We start from the raw sequence: 20,264 nt of genomic DNA on the forward strand, positions 1-20,264 counted from the left end.
CTGAAAGGTCAGTCCCCTCGTGTCCTTCTCGCCTGGTCCTGAGACTCACTGCACTCCTAATTCCTGCCTGAATCCCTCAACCCCAGGCTCTGATTGAGGATTCAGTCCTTCTCTACTCTCAGTACCAGGCCAGCATCCAGAACCATCCCTCCTGAGCAGTGGACCCTTTGATATCTCCATTTGGAGGGGCGCTACGGGGTAGGCTCTGGCTGAGACTCCAGGCATGCAGCCAGCCCGGGGCCAGGGGGAAGAGAATTATTCATAGGAACACAGATGTTTGAGATGAAAAGAACATGCAAAAACACATCTCACTCATCCATTCCACCTTGCAATGTAGGCTCCTGTCCAAAAGCATATGGCCTGTTTCCGTCTGTAAAGGATCTATCATTGTGAGCAAATACGTACTGAGTGAGCCTCGTGTCTTCTCCCTTGTCCCAATCAGGGGGAAGAAATAGGCCTCTTTCCTTTGAAAGGGGCTCTCATACTGTGTGATAAATTTGCCTTTCACCCGTATTGCCCAAGCACATCCAGTTAGCTTGACACAGATTTTGTTTTCACATCTGAATACCACTCTTATCCATAAACAGAACTCTGAACATCAGAGAAACAAGTAAGCAGAGTGTGTCCTGAAAACCTAGTAAAGAGCTAATGGAGGAGGACCAGAGGAAGTGCCTCCGGGTAGCCCCTCTAGCAATGGGCAGGAATGTCTAGAACAACAGATGACTCTCTAGGGCTATTCAAGAGTGGGAAGCATGCAGCCTGTAACCCAAGACCTAAAACCATTTCAAATGGTGGGGTGAAGACACTTCATATCTTTCTTTACACCTCATCTTCAAGATACAAGCTTAAATGTTCAGCTGACATCTGTCTGAGTCCATGTTCTCCTAACACAAACCATGGTAGAAAAAAAAAACTCCCAACTCCACAACTAATCCAAAAGTGAAACCTTCAAGGTCTGCTTGGAAGTGTCGATATCTCGAGGTTTTGCAGAGTCTGAAGTCCACTCTGGCAGGCAAAGACATTGGAGGGAATGAGAGTTCCCATGCAGGTCCCTATTGGCCCAGGCCAGGAGACCAGAAATGTCAGCTTTCCCCTCCAACTACCTTCTGCTTCTTGCCTCTGCCTTCAACCCTGCTCTTCCCTCTGAATTCTCTTGTTTTTGACAGTTAGATCCAAGTCCAGACGGACTGAGAATCAACTTTACCCAAGTGACACCTCCATGCTATTTGGGCAGTTGTGGTATCTTCCTCCCAGCTAATGCTAACTGTCCCCAGAAGGCTGAAACACTAAAAGTGTTCAAGAGGAAACAAAGTAAATTGGCAAAATCGCAAGCTTTGGCCACTCAGTCACTGACTCCAATTTCTATACTGCCACCGTGAGTATAAAACTAGAGACCGCTTCCCTTCATCCGTAAGCGAAGACAAATAATGCATCTATTTCAAGCCTAGATATCTTTTGAAGGTTAAACTGACTAAAAGCAGGCAAAGTACCAACTCCTCCAAGTGCAGCCCCTGCCATGTAGAAGTTACCTGGCTTTTAGAACAAGGGATGGAATAAAACAGACCTGTTCTGAAAATGCAGATCTAACCCACTGCAGGATGTAAAACATACCAAAGAGCTCATTCTCTGTTGGCCACACACCTGAACAGCCTGCTCCTGAAACCGGAAGCCAGAGACAGCCTGAAACCAGAAGCCAGAGACAGCCTGAAACCAGAAGCCAGAGACAGCCTGAAACCGGAAGCCAGAGACAGCCTGAAACCGGAAGCCAGAGATAGGCCCGGAACCTGCCTTCTGGTGCCCGCTCGCCACTTTCTTGTTTCCCCAGGCTAGCTGTCTGCTGTTTACCCTCCTCTCCTCATCCTCCAGCTCCTTTCCCCCGGTCTTCCTCTTTGTTAAGCAGCCACACAGACACCTTCTCTGGACCATGTAAAGAAAGCTCAACAACCAAACCCTCACCTGTCACAGAACTCTATCACACAAACAGTCTAGCATGTTCTACTCAGCTGTAGCTCTCAGATTTTCATGTATCTCGGTATCCTTTGAGGGAAATTTATGAACACAGCAATTAATGCATTTTTACCCCAAACCTTTAAAGTTGGAAGTCTCGAGTTCAAAGCCAAAGATGCCCTTATAGGATAATAATGATAAAATAAAACCTTCTTTCTGATGGGAAGGTTCAAGAATCTCTCAATAAAATGACTCCTGATGACATTCTGCTACACAGAGAAGCTTCCTCCTGCCGCAGGTGGGAACTAGTATAGAGATCCACAGCCAGACTGTATGCTGAGAGTGAGAGACCTTGGAACACTAAGTACTAAAAAGGGATGTCTCCCTCAAATCCCTGCCCCCAGGGCTTAGGGAACTCTGCTGAGAAGTGTAAAAACCAGAGGAGATAGAGGACACCAAGAAAACAAAGCCTTTGAAAATCAGCATAACGGATCTCATATGAACTCAGAGACGGAGGCTGCATGTGCAGGGCCTGAACTGGTCTACACTAGATGGGGTCCTGAAGCTGAGGGAAGGGACCCATGTCCCCATCCCTAACCCAGAAGCTGTCTCAGACTGATAGCCACTTGCAAATGACGAATCAGTTTTCTCCAAGGGAGTCTCACTGGGAAAATAAACCACTCTTAAGGGTAGGATCCATGCGCAGTAGTAAATGGTCAACACAAAATGAACTCAAGGGCTTCTTTGGAGGTTCTTTGTATCTTAATGTTAACTCATGGTGCTTATTTGTTTGATTTTCTGGTTTATAGGTTTTTTTGTATATATATTATGGCTTCTGTCTTTGTTTTTATAGGATTCTTATGTGAGCAAACATGTGTATCTCTGCGTCAATAATGTGTTTCTTGTTTTTTCTTTGGCCCCTTCTCTTGTTTTATCATATTATGATTGGTTTGTTTTTGATCTGTAGTATTTTCTTTTATTATTACACTTTAGATACTGGTTACTTTTCTAAGGAGAAACAGGAAGGGTGTGGGTCCAGATGGGAGGAACAGTGGAAAGGAACTGGGAAGAGGAGGAGAGAAAACAGTAATCAGAATATATCCTATTGGGAAAAAAAAGCTACCTTCAATAAAAGAGAAAATAATAAAACAACTTTAGCACACTTTAAAAAAAAAGAATCTCTACCATGAACCAACCAAATTATATATACTACGTGAAACCCTTCTCCTTTCCTTGCTGTATTTTTAACTCCTTCATTTTAACTGCCCCAATTTCCTTAACCTATTAGGCCATGTAGTCTTAGTTTTTGAGAGTTTTTAATCTCTGTTTCACTGAAAACTCAGGAATGATGAAAGACTAAAAAGTGGGTGGGGAGAGAGTGACATGAGCTGGAGAGAGTGTGCAGCCAGCAGATCTATGGAAGCAGAAGTGGAGGGTTACAGATGGAAGGCATCGGAAAGACGAGTAGGCAGTCAGAGTAGGAGGGAGGGGTGGGTGGCGGCAACATACAGTGACAGTGAGCCTGGCTTCCCATGAAGTCTGTTGCCCTGGCAACATGATACTGAAAGGTTAAAGGCTGCTGCTCCCTACAACTCTGGAGAACATGTTGCCAAGACAACAGAATGCATCCAAGACACATGGTGACAGGCCATGAGGACTTGGGGGTGTGCCAGGAACCTTCTATTCAAGGCAGGCTATCTGAGCTGGCTAAACCATTGCTCTGTCTCCCATATTTGATGTCATCAGCATTTATTTTTTTAAAAAGTCACCCTGAATGCACCATTCCTGGCGGGTATCTTCTGATGACCATCATTCCATTCAGAAAGAAAGGAAATGGCACTAGGCTGCTACCAGGTAGATACAAATTTGGAACTGCCAAAGGAAGTGCGCTTAACATGGAAACCCAAGAACAAAGTCTAGCAACATGCTTCTAGCTGTCTATGAACTTTTACCCATGTCTTCAAATTTATGAACAAAGAAAAAACTATGTAACCTGTAGAAATATCAACAGAAGAGGTTGCCTGGTTTGAAGAATTCAGACTTCAATTCTGCTAGAAAGAATACCAGACATTTACTCATTCAGGTGTGTGTCTGGCAAAGTAATGTGTAAAAAGTAATGAGTAAAGGTTATTTGCACTTAGATGGAGTCAGGATTCGAGAGAGGAAGACCCAAAGAGGGACCCCTGACAGCCCAAGAGCACAGTGTTTGGAGGTGAAAGGAGTCTGGGGACAAAGCAGCATTGAGTCCCATCAAAGGTAAGAAAGTACAAGCAGAGAAGTCACACACAACAAGACATCACCTAGTCTAGGAAAGTTAGAGTCCAAACTCAAACTGGCTGTAACCCACTGGTCTATGCTAACTCCATCCGCAAGGAAAGTACCTTAGCATACATCATTCTCATCCCGTGCCTTCCTTTCAGCTAGGAAACATGGGAAGACAGACAGAAAACATAGGGGACAAGATATACCCTAGAAAGTCTTGATGAAAGTAGTCACTTCCTCCATCTAGACCCCCAAGTTACACAGTTTCCATCCCTTCCCAATATTCAATTCAATTTGAATCTATCAAAGGATTAATCTGCAGATCACCTCAAAACCCTCAGGATCTAGTCACCTACAATCATCCTACCAGTAGGCCACCAAACCCTTAGTAACTGAGCCTTTCCAAGGACAGCCATATGCAAATCACAGCAACTCCCGTTTGAAAAAAAAACATTTAACTGAGTATCTGTTAATTGTCAATCAATCCTATTCAAGAAGTCTTGCTTTCTGCCAGACTCTTATCCCCAAGGACTTTCAGTAATATTATTTTTCCTTTTTCATGGAGAATAAATAAGTGATGGGGGAAGTCCTTTTGTGTATATGTTTGTCTTATTGGTTGAAAAATAAAGCACTGTTGGCAAATAAGGAAGCAAGATAGGTGGGACTAGGAGTAGAGGAGGATGCTGGGAAATGTAGTCAAGAGTAGATAGTCACCATGTGATCCCAGGAAGAGAGGGTGCATGAGGCTGGCATCCTTGGTAAGATAAGACCATATATATATTAGTAGTTATGGGTTAATACTTAAGACAGAACTACTCAATGAGAAGCCCTGGACATTGGCCAACAGCACTGTCACTAATAGAGTCTCTGTGTGTTATTTGGGGTTGACGAGGCTCTGGAACCAGGCTGGCGGGAAGAATGCTCATTACAAATAAGAGAAGGGATGTTTTTGGTAAATGAAGTTCCTAAATCTTGGCTAATACCCTAAGAAATGCCATTGCCTGGATGGAATGGAGTCAGGTGATTGCTAGAGAATTTAGCATGTGATAGGAACTGCCTGTGTTCATCTTTCAAGATTTAACAAAAAAAATCTGTTTTCTCTTTTGAATGTGTACTAATAAAACAAAGGATGACTTTGACTCAAGTGCTTTGTTGGAGACACATTGACTCTGCTGCCTCTCATAGAACCCCTGACTCGAGTCACCCCATTTGGCCATGTGTGTTAGAAATAAATTGGAAATGCATAATCTAACTCTAGGTCTAAGTACCAAGCTGATGGCAGGTATCTAGCTAGATACGAAGGAGGGAGGGGTGACAGAGCTAGCAGCCTAGAGAGAGATAAGGAATGAATGTCTTTGCCAGTAACTAGAGAGATTAATCCTATTATCCATTTTCACTTGGATTTAAAACACTTTGCTCTTAATTGCAACTCACATCTGCTGCCCTAAAATAATGAATTCACACATACATTCTACTAAATAGATATGAAGGGCTTACAATATGCTAAATGTAAACTAGGTTCTGGGAATACATGGAGGAAAAAGGCATAGTGAATCTTGTAAATCTTGTAGGCTTCAAGCAGGGTAGACAGAGAACATAAACGGACAACAATTAGATGTAGCCATAATGGTGACTATAAAAAGCATGCAATGGAAGGAAGTGAAGGGAAAAGAAGTTTCTGAAAGTTTTGACTTAGCAGTAGAGAAGATGTGATGTTGATCCTGGCTAGGTTGCACAGCACATAGGAAATTAGTATATCATGTCTCTTCAGCTGCGAGGGCATTTCCAGAGACAAACCATAAGGACCCTGAGTTAAAAACTGGGTTACTCTACCTGTGGGTTTAAGCTTTAAGTACAGGAGGAAGTAGAACTGTGGAAGATGGGACTCAGGTACAGGAAGTAGCTCCCTGAGGGTGTGTTCTCGGTGGCCTTGTTTTGCCTGGGCACTTCTTGTTATGGCTCTCGTCTGCTTCTTATCTGCCATGGTGTGAATGAACTAACACCTCTGAAACAGAGCTAAGACAAAGCTTTCCTCCCCTTACATTGGAGTTGTCAGGTATTTTGGTCACAGTGACTTAAAAAAATAATTTATACGGAAGAAAAGCACCCAGTGACACTAGGACATGGGTGAAAGAGACAACTGCCAATGAGATGTCCCATCTAGAAAGTAGAAAGTAGAAAGATATCAGCAACTGTACTTGGACACACCACACACACACACACACACACACACACACACACACACACACACACACACACACACGAGATGGAAAACAGGAAAAAATTAATAACTATAACAACAGCAACAACAATAATAAACACAGTGCAAGAAGAGAAGTAATGCCTAACAGACACAAACCCCTCTTGTGCGTTTCTACCAAGGAGATCATAGCCATTGCATCTTGTTAGCATTGACCCTGGCCTGGGAGACGCAGGAAGTGAGGACACTGTCTTCAGGCAGAGTACCCAAAGTGCACACCCAATCACCACAGACTGAGGTGAGTTCTAACCATACTGTTAATGACTTATTCTTTGTTTATCTTATTAACCACTATTTGCCAGGTATTTCCTAATAACTGTGGGCGTGTTGTGTACACACATATACTAGGTGTGTACATCTGTGTATGCATATGTGGCAGGCTAGAACTACACAGCGAGTGTCCTCCTCAATCATTCTTTACATTATTGTTTTGAGACAGTGTCACTCACTCAACCTGAAGCTTACCAATTCAGCCAGGCTGTCTGATCATGGGCTTCTGCGATCTGCCCATCTTGCTCTCCCCAGTGCTAGAGAAGCAGATGTATTCTTCTATGTCCAGGTTTTACAAGGAAGACAAGCACCCAGCCAACCGAGCTATCTCCCTGAACTTTCCGCTATGAAGATATTCAAAGCTATATGGATCAGTCTCCTTGAATCTTTATCTTATAGTTTAGGAAACTATGACTCAGAGAAATAGATATATATTTATATATATTAATAAAATTCCCAGTGCCAAACATTAAATGGGAGAGTAAAGTCAGGAAATAGTCATCACATACCTGGTGACTTAAAAAAAATAGAAATGAATGCTCTCGAAATGAATTCTTCTGGAGAACACAATCCTGAAATCAAGAAGTTATGAGGGCCGTCTCCTTTGAAGACTTGGGGAGGTTCATTTCTTGCCTTGTCCAGCTTTGCATGGCTTAGTAACTCCAGCCTGTCCCTTTACACAGGTATCATTGTGTCTAAATCTTCTCTTCCATCTCTTAGAAGGATATTTGTCACTTAATTCAGGGTCTATCCAAATAATCCAAGATGATATCATCACGAGATCCTTGATTACATTTGCAAGACCCTTCTCTAAATTAGGTCATGGCAACAGACAGTTTCTGTTGTCCACTTGATTCCTCCGAGAGACTGGTGAGGCACTGTGTCTGTGAAAATGTTTTTAGAGAGGATTAACCGAGGAGAGAAGATAGTCCTTTAGTGTGGGTGGTACCATGGAGGGAAAGCAAAGCATAGTAGTACCAGCATCCCATCACTGGCTTCTTGGTCCACCATGATGTGAGCCACTGTGCTCTGTCATGCCTTCCTCCACTTGGTGGCTGCCATCTTTAAAAGTGGGAGCCAAAACAAACCTTACCCTGCTTCAGCTTTTTTCCCACCAGATACATTGTCACAGTGATGAGAAAAGTAACTAATATAGTCATTTTTATAGGTTCTAGCAGTTAAGGCATTGACTTATCCTTATGAAGGTCTTCATTCAACCCAGTAAGTGTGCATATAGAGTACACAGTTCAGTGTCAATTTTTAAAGGTCATTGTTGCTATGTGTCACACACTGTGCTAGGAATACACAATTACTACTTCCCACAGCAAGTCATGTACAGCACAGAAAAATGATGATAGGTGAACAAGTCATGAAGAAGCATAAATAGGACACCGATCAACACATGGGAGAGAAATGGCAAATTCCAAAGGTGGGAATGAGAAGCATATTTGCCTGAGGAGGAAGACGTCTCTTCTTGAACAATAGATAGGTGATGACAGGGAACAAGGATGAGGATGTTCCAAGGGTGAAGAAAGCGTAGACAAAGATACAGAGATGTAAACCAGCCAAGACCATTTGGGGAGCTGTAAATAATTTAGTGTGGCTTGACATTGCTATTCAAGGGCGGGGAGGCTAAGAGAAATCATAGTGAGACAGCCTGGGTCCTGATCAAGGAGGATGTCATATTGCAAGCTGTGGGAATCCAGAGTAGAATTCTAGGTGAAACTGTGACCATGAGACCTGAGTCTCTACAGGCTCTCAGGTGAGCATCCCTATGTATTACAAGTAAGAGAAAGCCAGTGTCAGTGGAAATCCCTAAGGAGTTGATAATAGGAGAACTTGATTATTGTTTGAGGGGGGTAGAGTACCTTGGGCTGATTTCCCAACTGGTAACTATCCTCCTTCAAGACTGTACTCTCTCTTGAGTTCGCTTCTAACTACCCTTTCCCTCTTTCTTTCTTTCTTTCTTTCTTTCTTTCTTTCTTTCTTTCTTTTTGGTTTTTTAGAGACAGGGTTTCTCTGTATTGTTTTGGAGGCTGTCCTGGAACTCGCTCGGTAGACCAGGCTTGGTCTCGAACTCACAGAGATCCACCTGCTTCTGCCTCCCAAGTGCTGGGATTAAAGGCGTGCGCCACCACCGCTTGGCCCCTCTTGGTTTCTAATCTCGCTCTCTTCCCTTCTTTCTCTCCTTCTCTTATTGTCATCACAGTAATTCTATCTGACTTCCATTATGCTCTTCATCTGTCCTGGCCACCCCACAAACTGTGCTTCAGTCAAGCTTCTGGCCCTGAACCCCTATGTCCAAGTCTCTGTCCTTAATCCCCAGTATGAAAAGTTCTATACCTGAGTCAGAACCCAGGGTTCTGTCCTTGATTACATGTACCTGCTGCTCTTTCTTGAAACCTCTACACTACAGAATCTGCTCCTGACCCCTGAGTCTAAAGTTCTGCTCCTGATGTTCTCATTGCACTCAACATTTCACTCTGACCACCTCACCCCCTCTTTCCATGGTTCACTCTGAGTCTTATCTCCTGCTCACATCTTCAGCCACCTTCTTCCTACAAACGAGATTAAATGAAATAACTAACGTAGAACCTAGATGCCGAGCCCACAAAACTCTCTTCACCACTAAACCCAAATCCAACCACTTACTATACATTTCCACTTCTATGACCTCCCCACGTCACAGTCCTAATCACTCTCATTCCCACTGTCGCCAATCTGTGATGCACCTAATTGCTCTTGTTGTCACGATTTTGTGACTTGCATTAAAAAGGTCAATAGGGCCTCACAAGGTCAAGAACAACTTGAGAATCTACTGACTCTGGCAGTCTGGAGAGAGGGAGAGATGAAGAGCTGAAAACCATGATTTGGGACTAGCTTTTAATGTCAGAAGAAAATGGGAACAGGAGGATCAGGAAAGTTTTCATGTTTGCTTGTAGTTATTAATATGCATGTGAATTTGAGTGTGTTCGTGGGTCACAGATACAGTTTTCCATGGATATACAACTAATATTTTGAGTGAAGCTATTTTTTTTTTGGTTTTACAAGACAGGGTTTCTCGTATTGTTTTGGAGGCTGTCGGTCCAGCCCGGCCTCGAACTCACCGAGATCCGCCTACCTCTGCCTCCCGAGTGCTGGGATTAAAGGCGTGCGCCATCACCTCCCGGCGAGGGAAGCTATTCTTGACCATGTATGCTACCACATCCTGTGGAGTCACTTGGCATACTTGTGTCTGGATTTTAAATGCCTGTGATGCATACGAAGACATGAATGAACACCATAATAGTCACTGTGATATCCAATCAAGTCCCCATCTACTTCCAAAGGTGTCCTAAAGAAGAAAGAACAAGCTGCTAACTGAGGAGATCAAAGGCCACAACTGGAGATCTTGATCTAGAACATGGTGTCTGTGAAAGGTTTCTGAACATGTAATGGCCAAAAATTCATTCAAAATCAAACCTTTAACAAGTCAATGAGTTTACAGCATTGCTCACTTGAGTTGAAGTGTGGGACCTCACACATGTAGCCTTTGTTCCAAACATACAGCATGCTGGTTTTTCACAGTATGTGCCTTCATGCCATGAACCACAAGGAGACTCTACCTGAAGCACCCAGCCCAGATTGGAGTCTTTTGTTGGTTATAAATCTGCATGTTTTTACTATACATAAAAGTTCTGTGCTCTTACTTCAACATGACAGTTTAATTATGGGAAACAAAAGCTTAATGCTCTTTGACCATCACTCTTCAGTGTATTAGTATCAAATTAGTATATCCTAGAACTGTATCATGAAAAAATGATTTTTAAGATTACCATTAGAGTTACTGGCTTGCATCTTATTAAAAAATCTTTAAATGAGTTTGGATTTGGGATTAGGGTGGAATTCCCAACATGTATGAAATGGCCTCCAACATACTTCTGCCATTTTTCCTACATGTTAATGTGAAGGGATAATTATTACTAGTATTAACAATTATGAATTCAAAGCACCATTCAAATCTGGAAGACACTGGAGAGGCTCTCTGTCCTCCAGCATCAAATACTCTGCCAAGATTTAATTCTTTATGTAAAATAAAATGAGCACAGCCATATCATTAGCATTCAAATCTGCTTTCACCTGAAAAATTATACACATACCAAATAATTGTTTTAAAATAAATTCCTTTATGATTTTCTATTGTTAATGCTTGATTTTCATACTTAATTTTATATGTCTTTATACTTAGGGTCACATAAAAATTTCTCAGGCAAAAAGGGGTCATGAGAGGAAAATGTTCAGGAAGCTATGTTCTGGAGAGTTTCTGGAGAGACTAGAGCAAGGACACAGAGCAGCATTTGAGGTGAGGCAGGAGAAATCAGAGATGTTTGAATCAAAAGGATATTAGCTGAATTCCTAATTGTCATTTTCTTTAAGAGACACCTTCAACGCTATTTCCACCTCCAGGTCTCCTTGTCATCTTACCTCAGAGACTGGACACCTCCAAGGGCTGGCCCTGTTACTGACATCATTTGGGATGGTGTGATAAGGTTGACTGATGCTCCCTAACCTTACACTCCCCTAACATTCTCCCTTCCCTGAATAAGGACATGGTGTCTACAGTGACAACAGCTACATCCCAACCATGACAAAAATGCCAACGGACACTACACATCAGTGCTGTCATCATTTAGTCATTGACCCATCTCTAGAGTGGGTCACCTCCAGACTCCTTGCTGAGATAGCATTTGTCTAAGTCATTATGAGCAGATCACCACTTAGAGGTCCTGGGAAGCCTTACTATCCCCTTTGACCCACAGCTTCTTCATCTGTAAGATGGAGACAAACTGTCTCATAAATTAAACAAAAACATAGGATGAGATAATATGGAATCAGGTGACTGGCCCAGAGGTTGACAAAAATAAATGGTTATCAATGTCAGTCTGTCTCATCACAACTGCATAACAACTTATGATAATTAAAGCCACCAGGTCTCGGATGAAAAAAACGCCTCAAGGGCTTCTCTTTCAGTTAATAATGATCCCATTTTCTTTGAGATTCAAGAACAGTCTGCTGTATGAAAATACATCACTGCACGTATGAAAGGCCCAAGTTTAACCAAGCATAACATCTCTTGCTTCCTGAGGCTCACTCTGAACCAGGTGTTTTTGTCTCCCCTTGGAGAACTCGATACTCAGCAAGTTCGAAGGGCAGGACTAAGGTCACAGGGCTAAAAGTGAGGACAACCACATCTACTAGCTGCAGAGCCAGCAACCTCTCCTTGCTGTGCCACTGGACTCTTGCAGACACCGTCCCTTTCCTGAAGAGCCGACGAGGAATGATGCTCATGTAGTACTTTCTAACGCTCTGAGAAATGTACGCTTAAGTCTTCAGTTTTTAAAAGCACAAAAATGGCCCCTGGACATCAAGAGGGCAGTCTTTGCAAAGGCCCATTTTTAAAGAGATAATGTTCTGTGCAGGCCAACCGGAAACATGGGCCACAGAAAATAGAAAGATCTAGAATTTACATAGAGCTGAAAGCTGCATATGCCTGAAGTTTCCAGTCCCTCTGGGAGAACTGCTTGGCTGTCTTTCCCCAATGCACAATTCAAGAGAGCAGAGAAAGCTGGAGACAAGCTGAGCTCCAGACAGATAGCTCTGTACTGACTTCTTCAAGGGAGGAAGCATCCATGAGTTCCGAATCCAGCTACCGGTCTTTGACAAAGGTACATTAATACTCACATTTATTTTCTTCATCAACAGAAAGGAAATGCTAGGGCTTGCTTACCTCACAGGATTGCATGAAAAATTACAATGCTTACTAACATGTACCGGGCATATGCTTTACTCCCTATGTCTGAAATGCTATGACACCAGTTTGCTTCTATAGAATACCATGTCCTAGGCAACCAAAATCAGGTGAAAAACCAAGATGCCAAAAAATTTCAGAGAAGACACTGTGTAAAAGTATGCACAGCATGTAGTTATCATGGCAGTGCTAACTAAACCCACGAGAAACTGGGGGGAGGGAGAAGAAATTAAGGCAATGATCATGGGCTTATCTCTTCTCTCTAAAGAAAGTGTCAAAGAGAAGAATGAACAGTGGAGACAGAGGGTGGGAGATAACAGAAGAGGGGGAGCATCATCCTATCCATTATGCTCCAAAATGGCTTTCTGCACATACACACGCACACATGCATGCACGCACGCATGCAAGTATGCACAGTGTGGCAATGAAAATTAATAAACAGAAAACAGAAAAACCTCAATATACTATTTGTAGCATCACTGCCCAGCCATGCCCTTTAGAAAAGAGGGAGACAGAGCCCCAGAGAGCTCAGTGAGCATGCGCATAGCCTTCAGCGCACATTTTGGGTCAGGCTTTCACCCTGATCAACCCATCTATTCTGAGCCTCGACTCTCACTCAGTGCACCCTTCCCTCTCCTCTCCACCCAGCTGCGGAGCTCCGATTCACTTCATCTCGAGTGATCCTGGAGCGAGATGCATCCTGGGACTTTGTGTCCACCTCCTGCCCAAGCCATTTTTATTGTCACTGTCACAGAGGCAGAACATTTTTCAGGGACTCCAGTGTTCTTATCAAGTGTCTGTTTTCTGGGTACCATTCCAACATTTTTCACATATTTTCTTTTTATCTTCAAAATGATGTAAATTGGGTAGAAGGAAACCAATTTATATCTTACAACTGTCTACTGAGCCTCATATCACTTAAGTGATCTGATTGCCTAAATTTCCAAAACTCATCAGAATGGAGATTGAAATGTGTGACTTATAATTCTTAATTCCGTGTCTTATGAAACAAAATTGTACACAAAAAGCATGGGTTTTCAAACATGTGTTTCTGGGAGTTGAATCCCAGTTCACTGCTAACTACAAGCTTCTTTGACGTTCTGGGCTGGTTACTTAACATCTCTGAGCTAAAATGTGAAAGCACCATCAATTGAAAAAGCTTCTGAAAAGAAATGGAAACGCTTCTAGACTGATTTCAGACATCCATCCTAAACCCAGGATCTCAGGGAGAATAAAAGCAATTATAACAACACAAAACAAAATGCGTTATTTATTCTCAGATGGGGGACTGCCAAGAAGCACTGAATGCATTTTTAAACTCTCCTTGTTACTGCTCAAAACAGGTTTCTACTACAAGTTCTTCAGTAGATGGATAGAGCTTTCTCTGTGGTGGGTGCACCCTTTTTGGCCATGGCAGGTTTCCATACTCTAATGAATCTCAACCTCCTGGGTGAGACAAGAGATTCCAGTGCTCTTCTTCAGAGCCTTCTCCCAGATTGCTCTCCTGGGTTTCCTTGTGAGCTACGTATCTCATCTAATCCTCAACCATTCACTAAGGGTTTCTCTTCTCCCCACACAGAGCCTGAGGATTCTGAGTAAACCAGAGCCCCACATCCAGGATGGGGTGGTGGAAGCCACTCAGACTCCAGCTCCTGAGTTCTCATCAGCTCTGCCATGACACTTCTCATGTTTCTCTCCGCCACAGTATGGCGTGCATTCACCTCACTGAAGCAGAACCCTGACGCTTTTACTGACCAGTGAGCGTCTGCAACCATGAGTGCACACCATTTGCCCAGGTGCCGAGACAGATCTGTGTCTGCCATCAGAAGCCCTTATAACAGCGGTGTCTTTCCAGCATCCAAACCCCCACAAATAAGGGGAGTGAGAGCTTAAATTCTATCCAAGAAAACAGTGTAAACAGTGTGGCAATTACCTGTCTCCTAGTAGGGCAAATAAAACAGGAGGTCTCTCCATCACTCTTCAGTTAGTTACTGAGAGTTTCATTCACAGACACCATACAGCCCAACGTTCCCTCATCAGTTTCATCTTGAAATTCTTTATCCTGTTGCCCCACTGTCTGCCACAGCTGTCAAATCACATGTCCCCATTCTACATGTACAGTATGCAACCATGGCAATGGACTGTATACTTCGATTTTAAAACAAACAAACCTGACCTCAGACTTCAAGGCCAAAACTTCTCTCCCTGTGACCAGGAGGGCCCATTATTTGATAGCATGCAGGTCTTCCAAGCCTACACAGTGTGTACATTCCTCAGCACAGCCTGGGAATCACGTCTATGCCCTCAGTGCCTCTGGATCTCTGACACCCCTCTCTGGTCCTACCGTCAACCCTGCCCCCTGCCCTCCATGACCATGCTCCCACCTCTCCTGCTGCCAGGACCTTCTCCCTTCGTCCTGTTTCTGACTTTGGTCCAAAACCCAATGAGACGTTATTTACTCTATGCTAGGACTTCTTCCAAAACAGTCACTGCTCTCTCGACCGCCTCCTTTTACTACTGGGGAGAAGCAAAGGTGACTTGGGGTTTTTGAATGCGGCAACAATGGAGACAGAAGGGAGAGTGGCTCTCGTGACAGTGACCCCTGAGATCTACAGATCAGTTCTGCCTTTTGCCCTTAGAAGGCAGTACCAGCAGCGTCTCTAGAGACCTGCGCTGCGCTGGCTCGTGCACATTCTCCTCCGCAGTGAGCCTTCTACGGGTGCTCGGGTACTGTCCGTCAGTAGCATTTCCCACGAAGCCATAGGACAAAGGACAAAGGAGCCAGTAAGAAGGTTTATGACGCCTCCGCCGGCCTCATCCTTTCCTTGGCAACGGCAGTTAAAAGTACGGCTTCTAGTTCCTACAACAGCACTTTGGATGTGGTGTTTAATTTCTTTGGGCTTTGGTGTCCCCATCTGAATGAGAGGCACTGCCATTTAGCTCAGTGGTGTTAAATAAAATAGTGCATGACAGGCTAACTGCTTAGCATACGGCGAACACTCTCAGTGTACCCAGAATGCACCAGGGAGTAAGAAAGCCCAGCCTCCACCCAGACTGCACCTCAGCTCCCAGTTTTATATTCAGGCTGAGAATTTGCAAGAGACACCAGGGGGATGCAACCAATCAGCTTATGCACACGTTCCCTACTCGAGGGAAATAACATAGGTTTGCAATAACTCAGATGGGCAACTACAACAGCAGCAAAATCATTTTTTATCTGTTGTACTCCAGAACGGAGCACACACTTATTTATGATTTTAAAATTCAAATCTTAATCATGTCAGCATTCTTCCAATGCAATATTCTACCCTTGGAATACCATGCATAAAATAAAACATAATTTACCAAGGACAACAACCTTTTAAAATGGTGTCTACCCGAAGCAAGCACTCAGTGTGTGTTGCCAAGGTTGGTACCTTTTCCATTGTGTTTAAGTTCATTCCAAGCAACTCCTGGCAGTCATTTGTTTTCTAACATTCATTTCGGCGCCCACATGAACACCTTTGTCACGTGGTTCTAAAGCTCCTCCAGCCTTTCCTGAATGGAACTATGGGAGGCAGAAGCAGTAGTCATCCCTTCTGCCACCAACAGATGGTGACACCAGTCACAGGGGTTCTCTGCCAAGCCTGTGCTGTGGCAGTTCTCATCTGGTGAAGCACCATGCTTGGGGTGGTGAGGTGAGGCTTGGGGTGCTCACAAACACTCTTGACCACACAGCATGATCTCTAGCTAGAAGCCTAAAGGCAGTTCTGAAAGTGATGACAATGAATTTAAGATGGCAATACAAAGGTGGAAATGATTCTGAAAATGACAAACTTCCCACGTACTGCAGGAAGGTGAATCCCTGTAAGACTGCTGAAAGCATGGGTATGACAGCTATGGAAGCTAAGCCATGAGAACTGATCAGTAAAGTGAGAAAAACGCAACTGAGTAATTAACAATGGCTTAAAAATCCAAGCAGAAGGTGTTTTCTGTGATTTCAGACTCAGGGCTAATGTCAAATGAGAAACCGCCTGTCGTTAGACATTTAACCTAACGTGAGTCCAGGCATTTTTTTCTTTCTGAAGCTCCACAGCAATATTCTCACTTAACCATAACTCTGGAGTCACCTGAGGAGGAGGATTTTTAGACCTCAGAATCCCAGACTGGGATGGAACCAGACATCAGGGCCATTCAGAGCCCTCCAGGTGACTCCAGTGTACAACCACAGTTAAAACAGTCTTCAGATCTAATATTGGAGAAAACATAGCTGCTGTGACTGTGTGGCTAATATCCTTAGAATGTACAGATCCAGAGATGGGAGTGGATACCATCCTATTCCTGTGACACTTGAGTCTTCATAGACAGAAACTACCTGCCTCGGGCATTTCTCTTTTGAAATTCTTACAACCATTGTGGGGAGAAATTAGTAATCATGATAGAAGAGGGGTGCCTTACAGTGTTGAGGGATCTCATTACATACCTATTTGGGGAAAAAAACTACCAAGACTCCAAGTTTTAATATCTCTCAGTCACAGACAAACAGACACATGAACCTGTCCTGAACTCTAGAGCAGTGGCTCTCAAACTTCCTAATGCTCCACATGTTGTGGAGCCCTCAGCCCTCAGCCATAAGCTATTTTTGTTGCCACTTCATAACTGTACTTTTGCTACTGTTGTGAATCATAACGTGAATATCTGTGTTTTCTGAAAGTCTTAGGCAACCCCGTGAAAGGATGGTTCCACCCCAGGTTGAGAACCATTGCTCTGGGCGCGTCTACACTCGGGTCACTTTCCCACATTCATCTAACTATCTGACTAGATCTCGTCTCTTCACTCACCCTTATGTGCCCTGGTAAATTTCTGTGTTTAACTACTTAGTTTTGGCATTAAAAAACAATGCATCATTTGCTCCTCAGAATAGCCGTCTTTTACCTTATCCGCCATTATCATAGATGAGCCCCCATGGATACCCAGGATAGGGGTGAGCGTCTGAGCAGAAATGAAATCAAGGATCTGGGCGATGGCTTCCTGGTCAGTGTCATCAGCGAACACCACCCCCTGGATCTTCCGGTCGGACATAAGATCGCAGATACGGGTGATGATGCTCTTTGGGTCAGTTTCGTTCATGGCTACCAGCTCCACGCGGGGAACTACCGAGAGGTGATGGAAGTCATCTTTCTCGTGGGCGTCTTTTATGGCCACTTCGTCTGAAGTGCCCACGAGGATGACTGCGATGCCGATGCTGGGGGGGCTCTTTTGAGAACGAGCTTTGCTGCCGGATACGGCCAGGACGGCCAACACCAGCCAGAACTTGGGAGAACGGCACTCTACGCTGGGCTTCATCTTCAGCTTGTCGACTCTCTGCAAACAGAAGGGAGAGAGTAGTTTAAAGCACGAGGTGCGCTATGGAACACATCTTCGCAGTGTCTGATCACTGGAGAGTCAAGAAACTCTATCTGCCAGCCTCCAAACTCCATTTCTCTCCCCAGTCTTAATTCTGATGTTCTCTGGGCATGATGAGAGAAAAAGAAAATTTCAAAAGCCTAATAAATCCTTGACCAAGACAAATCGGCAGCCAACAGACAGAGATAAAGCAGACAAGGCAGTGCTGGGCAGCGTGGGCTAGCCAAGCACGCACTGGAGACAGCAGGAGGGGGCTTGCTGTTGCCTGGGACCCCTGGCAGTCTAGTTATAACCATCCTTGAGCTGTCCTTGGCAAAGACCAGGCCAAGTGAGCTGCAAAGGGGGCTCAACAGAGGCTGGCCACAAAACGTGGCCTGGATAAGATGAATCCAGCAAGCTCCAGGCAAGGAGGCCCCGTGTTCTTGTGGCCTGGACCTCATGTTTGCCTCCTAGAGAGTGACAGCCTGGAAAAGCTTCCGTGTTTCCCTGTTAGACTCCTGTCTCTTAACATTAAATCGGAGAAGCAATACCTGGGTACTTAATTTTAATTTATCTTTGTAAACACCCATCAGGAAAAAATTAAAAGGAATATTAGTACCTCATTTTAGATATGTTGACACCAAGGTTCAATGAAGTTAAGGGACCTACCCAAGACTTAACAAAAACAGCCCTTAAGAAAATAAGATTACATTTTGTGTGTGTGTGTGTGTGTGTGTGTTCTTGAGAGAGAGAGAAAGTAAGAGTGTGTGAGAGAGAATGAGAAAGAGTGTGTGTGTGTGTTAGATAGATAGATAGAGAGAGAGAGAGAGAGAGAGAGAGAGAGAGAGAGAGAGAATGTGTGTGTGTGTTTGGAGTTTATACTACGTGTGTGCAGGTACCCTCCAAGTCCAGAGGAGGCATCAAATCTCACGGAACTGGAATCACTCTAAGTGATTGTAAGCTGACAATGTGGGCCCTGGAAACTGAACTCGAGTCCTCTGCGAATGCAACAAGCGCCCATAACGCCAAGCCACGTCTAGCCCCACTCAAGCCATCTTGAACCCAATCTTCTGATTTTCTAGCTTGTATTCCATGACACTATACACCCCACACTGCCTTACACATCAGCGATTACTGCATTACAAGAACAGTGTCATCCTGACCATTTTAGGCATCAAAATATACAAATAAGCCAATACTACTCATAGTTGGAGTCATGGAGTGCCAGTCTTGAAAGGGTGGCCCTATATATTTTTCGTACAACTCACCACCTTCTTTCTGCAAAGAGCCCCTCCCTTTTTATTTCCACACAGGTTCCTAAATCACACACCATGCAGCAGACTAAAGATGCAGAACTCTGTAGAATATGAGCCTCGGTCATTTCTCTTTATGTTTCTCATCATTCGCTCTAAGTGCCTCTTATTTTATGGGAATGGGTCCCGCCTGTGTTGCTTTGCTTTAAATGGTCATTTATCGTACAGTATTATCCACTGTGCACTGGAAGGTATTCTCATCATGTGAAATCTCTTTTCTTCTCATGAAAATCCTACAAATTAGACATTTTATTCCCATTTCTCAAATGGAGAAACTGAAGCTCAAGACAGTTATGCAATCCTCCAAGGTCAATGGTGTTACAATACCAGAATGCAAATAGATTAATATAGCATTGTCCTCCGAGAAAACGGCCCAGAGCTAGAAGAGAGTCATTTTTCTATCAAACATGAAAATGTGGTTTAATCTCTCCTGCTTTTTTAACCCAAAAAGGGGAACAGGGATATGTTATAGACCTAAAAATTTGAGAATTTGGCTAACAAAAAGAAAAAGCTGATAATGAAGGTATTGAACAAAAAAAAAATCAGGAAGTATTCAAGCTGAGCAGACTGACCACGAAGGGCGTTAGTGATTTGGGAGTGAGATGCCGGGACATTTTGTGGCTGAGGAAGCACAAAATCCAATCCAGTTCTTGGCAGAAAACCTTGTGGAACTCTTGCTGTTATAGTCGTCCTTCAGCATTGCCAAGAGAAGACCTGGGTTGATTGCTTCACTTCCCCCGAATTAAGAGGAGTGTCTCTGTAGTTCACACGGCCAGAGCTCACTCCTGACAGCTTTCTGGTCTCTGATCCCATGGAAATGAGGAATGACTCCCTAGGTTCCAAAAGCCCATGGTGATGGGTTGTGTAGGTCTGCCAGTGACACTGGGGACTGGGCACCTCCTCGGTGTTTAAAAAAAAGGCAGTAGAATCCAGAAGTTGAGTAGCACCAAATATTCAGTGGGAAACAGTTGAATTTAGTATCTCAAAGAGATGGGGAAGATGTATGCTCAATTCCAAGGGCTGATTTTCAATGAGAACCTGGACATTTAGAATTTGGCTA

General features: G+C 43.8%; 1 protein-coding gene across 1 annotated transcript in view; it reads right to left on the reverse strand.

The window, feature by feature from the left end:
* Grin2b (glutamate ionotropic receptor NMDA type subunit 2B) overlaps positions 1-20,264 on the reverse strand; it is a 435,636-nt gene that overhangs the window by 291,254 nt on the left and 124,118 nt on the right. Inside the window, exon 3 of the mRNA XM_005072886.4 lies at positions 17,442-17,870. Within this exon, the coding sequence (XP_005072943.1) occupies positions 17,442-17,852 (411 nt within the window). The 5' untranslated portion in view covers positions 17,853-17,870. The remainder of the gene's footprint in view (positions 1-17,441; positions 17,871-20,264) is intronic.

Source organism: Mesocricetus auratus, unplaced genomic scaffold (genome assembly GCF_017639785.1).
Source record: "Mesocricetus auratus isolate SY011 unplaced genomic scaffold, BCM_Maur_2.0 Super-Scaffold_100001, whole genome shotgun sequence".
NCBI lineage: Eukaryota > Metazoa > Chordata > Mammalia > Rodentia > Cricetidae > Mesocricetus > Mesocricetus auratus.